General features: G+C 69.4%; 1 protein-coding gene across 1 annotated transcript in view; it reads right to left on the bottom strand.

Moving 5' to 3' along the window:
* Nucleotides 1-4,819, bottom strand: part of PRSS57 (serine protease 57) — a gene marked incomplete at both ends in the record, with an annotated part of 5,837 nt that extends 1,018 nt beyond the window's left edge. The window contains one exon of the mRNA XM_082010937.1: nucleotides 4,798-4,819. Coding sequence (XP_081867063.1) covers nucleotides 4,798-4,819 — 22 coding nt within the window. The remainder of the gene's footprint in view (nucleotides 1-4,797) is intronic.
* Nucleotides 4,820-6,173: the final 1,354 nt, after the last annotated feature.

Genomic DNA, 6,173 nt, shown 5'->3' with positions numbered 1-6,173 from the left:
GGGCTCGGAGCCGGGCACCGGGCTTTGGGGGCGGATGGGGGAAGGAGGGAGCGGGTGGGGGCCGCGGGGCAGCCGGTAGCTGGGGACCGTCCCGCCTGCACGCTGCCTTTGCCCCTCGGGGACACCAGCAGCTCCCGCCTGCAGTGTGCTGGTGCCGGGAGGGCGCAGGGCCCGTCGGCTGCTCAGCGCACCGGGTACCGGCGACAGCAGCCGGCCGGGCTGGCCCTGTCTCGCCCAGGCCTTTCCCTCCCCCCCGTGGCTCCGCTCCCCCCTGTGGCAAAGGGTTCCCCCGGCATCTCCCGGGTTTGGCACTGCGAGGATCCAGGGGCATCCAGCCAGCCCGGGGCCAGCTACCCTCCGCTCCTCACGGGCACCTCGCCTTGCGCCGACTCGCTGGCCGCCTGCTAGCGCGACGCTGGGTGCTCAACAGGTCCCGCTCGCCGCCGTCTGCCTCCCACCTGGGGAGCCCCACGGAGCTGTGGGGCGCTGGCGAGGGACGGGGTGGTGGTTTCTGGGGGTCAGGGTGGGCTCTGGCTGCTGAGAGCAGCGCGGGAGGCACCGGCGGGGGTCTGGGCGCGTTTCGGAGCCCGGGGCGCGGTGTCTGCGGGGCTGGGGGAGCAGAGCGGCTCCCCTTGCTGCTGGGGAGGCCGGAGGCTTTGTGGAGCGAGAGCTCATCGAGGCAGGTCCGCAGCTTTGGGCAGCTCCTTAGTGCGTTGGTCCTTTCCTTGGGGAGGAAGACGTGTGTGTGGTTTGCAGAAAGGCGGCGAGGGAAAGGGCAGAACCGAGGGGCGCGATGTGCCCCGGGGGGTGGGTGGAGGAGCTGCAGGGACCGGGCGCGGGGTCTCCCGGAGCGGAGGCGTCAAGGGCTGCGGGTGAAGCAGGGGACGGCCCCGGGCAGGATGGTGGCTCCTGCCTCCGGGCTCCGCATGCTGCCTTTCGCCTCGCTCCGCTCTCCCCCGAGCTCCGCTGGCAGCCGAGGCTCCGGACGGACCCTCCTGGCGAGGGCCAAGGAGCCTGTGGAGGGCGCGGGGGCTTTTCTCCCGCCAGCTCCGTACGCTGGACCGGCCGATGGCTTGTCCTTTTGAGTGAAGCCCCATGAGTGACCCGGGGCAGGGGCTCGCCCCACTGAGCTGCAGGAGCAGCGTCTTCCCCGCAGCAGTCGTGTCTGTGGGCATGGGGCACAGCCAAAAAGCAAAACAGGGGCACGTGTGGCTTCTGCGTGGGCAGCGCCGGTGCAGCCCCTCCGGCCGCTCAGCCGGCTGCGGCTCTTCGGGAGGAGGCTCCTGAGCTTTCAGGCTGGAATAAACGTGCAGAAGTCGTTGGTGGTTAAAATGCCCAAACGTGCTCCCCTGGGCGGCTCCGGGTTTACGGGGGACCTGCAGCTCTGGCCCCCCCGCCCCAGGTCTCACCGGATCAGTCCTGCTCCCTCAAATCCAGAGCCTGGTTGTGGGGCCGGGGGTTTAGGAGAGTCCCGGGGCAGGTGGGGACAGAGCGAGGTGCTCCCCTGACGTCGGCCTGGCTCTGCGGCAGGTAACGGGCGCTGGGGAGCTTGCTGCTGGCCTTGCTTTGGCTCCTGCTTTGCCTGGCACTGGCAGTGGCCGGAGGAGGGTCCCGGCTGCCGTGAGCTGCTGGTGCCCAGGGGGTTTGGCTGAAAGCTTCCAGCTCTTGTAGAGGCTGTGCTGGTCCCGTCGGGGCGGCTTGTCCTCTGCTCCTGCTGCCTCTGATGCTCCTGAGCAGCTGGAGATTTTGCATCTCCGTGTCTGGCGACTCCGGTAGTTTGGGCAGGTCGCTGCTCTCCCCTCCAGGTCTGGGGTCTCTTCGGAGCAGGGGCTCTCCTGTGCCTCCCCTCCCTGATCCGAAGCCGACAGCCTCACCCAGGGGAAGGAGGGACATTTCTACCTGAGGGGTAACCTGGGGCACGGCCCTTCGAAGGACACAGGACCCTGCTCTCCCCTTCACGTGCCTCCGGGGAGAAGCAAAACCCAGCTGATGCTCCCGGGCTGGACCGTCGCTGCCTCTGGGGGTGGCTGCGGGCAGCCGGAGGGGCCGGGTCTGTCCCTGTGTGCAGCCGAGGGGACGGGCACTGTCGCCCTTCCCAGCTCTCCCGGAGGAAACCATACAGCTCCGCCGCAGACGGCCTCACAACGGCACCCTGGCCCTGCCCAGGGCTGGCGGATCTGGGGGTTCGGAGTTTGGCCACCGCCCTGAGACGGGGCCTCTCGGCCGGACCCGCGCAGCTGGGCAGGAACCGGAGCAGGTTTCCTGGGAAGCTGCCGGTGTCGGCGTTCCCACTTCCTGGCCAGAAACAGCCACTTTCCCCACGCGGGGTCGGCGGTTCACACAGTCCAGGCCGTGCCGGGAGCCGTGCCGGGAGCCGTGCCGGGGCTCGGCCGGGCTGTGGCGCGGGCCCGTCTCCGGCGGCGGAGGTGGCGGCAGCGCGGAAGGGCCGGAGGGGAGCTGGGGAGGCGACGTGCGCTGGGGCAGGGTCGGGAGGAGGCGCAGAGCTCGGGCTGCAGGCAGAGCCGTGCGCAGGAGCCTGGTTTCCCGAGTCTGTCTTTACTCCATCTGGAGGCGAGCGAGCCCCTGGGCCCCAGCCAGAAGCCGCTCGTGGGGGCGAGGATGAGCCCTGCAGCAGCCCGGGAGGAGAGAGGGGAGCCGGGGCGGATCCTGCCCCAGCCAGGTGTTTCCTGGTAGAGCATGGCTGGACGTGGGCCGAGCCCAGCGCCTTGGCTCGGCGCCGAGGAGCGAGCTCCCCGCGGGTTCCCCGCGCTCAGGGGGTGCTTCTGCCAGGAGTCCGGGCAAGTGCCGTGCTCCTGCCGGCTCCTGCGAGCCTCGTGTGTGCCTGTGTTCGTGGCGCTGGTGTGGGAAAGCCACACTGCCTCGTGCAAACGGGAACCCAGGGACAAAGCGACGCGGCCGGGGCCACCCCGAGGTGGCGGGGAGCCGGGCGCCGTGTCCCGGGCTGGCGCTGGGGCTGCCTGTCCCAGCGGGTCAGAGCTCCCAGGCACGGGGAGCGGCCGGCTCCGCTCTCATTCATAAATCTTGGGGGAATTTCCTGGTGGAGCCTTGCTCCTCTAACTGGAAGGGAGCTGGAAGCCCAAGTGTTTGGAGGGCACTTGAACCATTGTTTGAAAGATCTGTAATTTTCCAATCAAACTCCCTCCCCAAGCCTCCGTTCATCAAATATTCATGGGATCCATTTTCTCCTGGCACTCCCAGCCCACGTCTCAGCCCGAAGAATCAATCAGGCAGCTCTGCTTGCTCTAATGCATCCTGCATTTTCGGGAGCCTGGGGCTGCCATCTCCTCCTCCCGCCTCCCCCCATCTCCCCCCTGTCCCCGTCTCCTCCCAGGGCAGCAGCATCCGATGGGGCTGTGCAGGCAAGCGGGAGCGTGGGGAAGGCATGGCTCCTGGAGAGGGGAGGAGCGGGGCTGGGCACTGGGGTGATGTAGCCAGCTTGTGGGGAGGCAGCCAGCACCGTGGGGCAGGGCGGAGCAGGCCCCATGTCACCAGGACCTGCGCAGGCGGGTCAGACCCTGCGCCCGGCCACCCCGGCGCTCGGCTCCTCGGCAGCACAGCTTTCTGCCCAGCCTCGCCCGAGCCTCTGGCCGCTGATTTATTTGCCTTTGTGGTCGATGAGCGCTGGCCCCCGGGCTGCTGCGGCCCCCTCGCATCCACGCCCGCCGCCAACGAGGGCGTTCGATAGCGACCCCGCTGCTAATGGCTTCGTCACGGGGGCTTTGCAGCCTCTCTGCAGGCACGCTCCCCACGGCACTGTCGCTCCGGGCCTGGCCAAGGGGCCCGGCTCTTGGCGCGGGAACGGTGCTGTAAATCAGTGCCGGTCCCTCAATTGCCACCGGTGCTGCCGTTTACACGGGCTCTGGGCCCCGCACCAGGGCCCGTCTCCCCGGGGTCGTGGCTGGCCAGTGTCAGTACGGGGGTCCGGTGGTGGTGCCCCCGTGCAGGGCTCTCTCTCCCTGCCACCCCCCTCGGAGCTGAGTGGGTGGAAAGGGATCAGAGGTCAGGGGAGCGGAGGAGCAGCTTGAAACGGCTCTTCGCACATTTGGATGAGCTGATGGGAAAAAACAGAGGAAGGCAAATAAACATTATTGTTTCATGTCAGGCGGGGAGGATACAAAAGGTCATGGGCTTCCCTTGTGATGGTAGGAAACAGCAGCATCAGCAGGGCTGGAAAGAGCTGGAGAGCCAAGAGAGCGTGTGGGTGTGTGCACGGGGCGCGTGTGTGCTCGTCCGTGTGTGTGGAGCCGTCCGTGGGTCCAGAACTGCTGCCTTTGCAGGTGGGAGCTCCCGGGGCATCATCCCCGGTGCCGCCTGCATCCCTCGTCCTGTCGGCCTCGTCTCCTGTGGCACCGCCCGTGGCTCTGCCTGCCATGCGGCGCCTGCGAAGCTGCCCTGGGAGCCGCGGGGCTGGGACCCGCGCGCAGCGGGCGGCAAAGCGTGAGCCCGTTAACCGGAGCTGATGAGACCGGGTGAAATGAGGGGGCAGGAAGGGCTCACTCTGGGTGTCTGTTCTGGGCTCGAGGTTCCTGAGGGGCCCGGTGGCCCTGGGCTCGGTGGCCCTGGGCTCGCCGTCCCACCCCTCCCCGGCACCCAGGACGGACGCGGAGCTCGCTCTGGTGTCGCCGAAACCTTCCGGGGGGCTGTGGTGCGGCCGTGGCCTCCAGAGGGGCCCCGGAGTCACAGGTCCGGGCTCTGGTCCCCACGGCCGAGCCCCGGGGGCTGCCCGGGCCGGGGGGGCCCCTCGGTCCCGCCGCCCGCGCTGCACATCCCCCCTACCGGCGGCTCGCCCCGTTGCCATGGCGCCGTTGCCATGGCGCCGTTGCCATGGCGCCCCGTTGCCAGGGAACCGCCTCCCGGCTCGGCGGAGCCATCAGTCACCGGGGCCGGAGGCTGCGGAGCCCCATCGGCACCGGCCCGGCCCGGCCCGGGGCTGCCGGCACCGCCGGGACCCCCGCCCCCGCCCCGCGGGGAGGAGGGGGCGGGGCGGGGGAGCGGCCGCTCCGAGGCCGCTCTGGTTTGTGCCGCGGCGTGGGGAGGGTCTGGGTCAGGGGCCTCCCCCACCCCAGATCCGGCCCGGGGCTCTGTTTTCCTGCCCCCAGCAGCAGGGTCCCCGTCGAGCGTGCTGACCGCCAGGGACGGGGCACGGTGGGACCCGGGGGCTGGTGGGGGCTCGGGACCCCTCCGCCCATCCTTCCACCTCATCGCCCTGTCCCAGTGGGCAGGGGAGCTGGGGGCACTGGGGTTACCCCCCTGCCAGGTCTGGCAGCGGTGGGTCAGTGCCCCGCGGGCGGTAGCTCGGGCTGGGCCCCACAGCAGCGCTGGGGTGTGCAGGCTGCTGGGGCAGGGGGGGGCGGGAGGGTGCAGCGAGGGGCATCCAGTCCATTTTGCATCTCTCCCTGGGCCAGGAAGATTCCTGGCGTTCGACCCGGGAATGCGGAGACTGTAGCAAATGATGGAAAATAATGAGGATGGAGGAGGGAGGAAAAGCAGAACAGAACGTTTCAGGAATGCTGTAAAGGTTTGGATCCATCGAAGGGGGCAAGATCCAGGAAAGAAAGGCCCTGGTCCAAAGCCTTCCGAGCTTGGGGTGCTGAGAACTGGACTCTGGGGCGGCCCTGGCCCCGGAGCAGGAAGGTACCCATGGCAAAGGGCAGCCCCGGCACCGTGGGGCTGGTGCCAGCCTGGCCGCGCGGCCGCTCGGGCAGCCCTGGCTCGGGGCAGGGCGCGGGGGACGGCCGGTTCCTCCCTTCAACACATAATCTGTCTCTGCCGAGAGCCGTCCCAGCTGCCCCGAACCCCCGGGGGTTCCTCGCTGCTTTGGGGGGGAAGGGGAGGTTTCACCCCTTGGGCTGGAGCCCGGGGCAGGGCGTAGGGCCGTGATGTGGATGCTGCTCCCAGCGCCCGCTCCGCGCATCCCCCACACCCACGTGCTTGGGGGGGGGTCTCGTGGGGGCCCACCAGGTCCGTCACTGTCCTTGTCACGGCTCCGGCTCCGAGTTGTGCAACAGCCTTCGGTCTGTCTTTCCGGAGAAAGAAAGTTCCCCTGTGTGCGGGGGCAAGGCGAGACCCCGGGCATGGGCGATGGAAGGGCAGACCTTCTGCCCGCTCCTGGCCCCGGGGCATCGGCAGAGGAGGTTCCCCTTGGGAAACCC

The sequence above is a fragment of the Phaethon aethereus genome, assembly GCF_964289735.1.
Source record: "Phaethon aethereus genome assembly, chromosome: 26".
In the NCBI taxonomy this organism is placed as follows: Eukaryota; Metazoa; Chordata; class Aves; order Phaethontiformes; family Phaethontidae; genus Phaethon; species Phaethon aethereus.
Note: the sequence above shows the minus strand (reverse complement) of the source record. Positions and strands in the feature narration are given on the sequence as shown.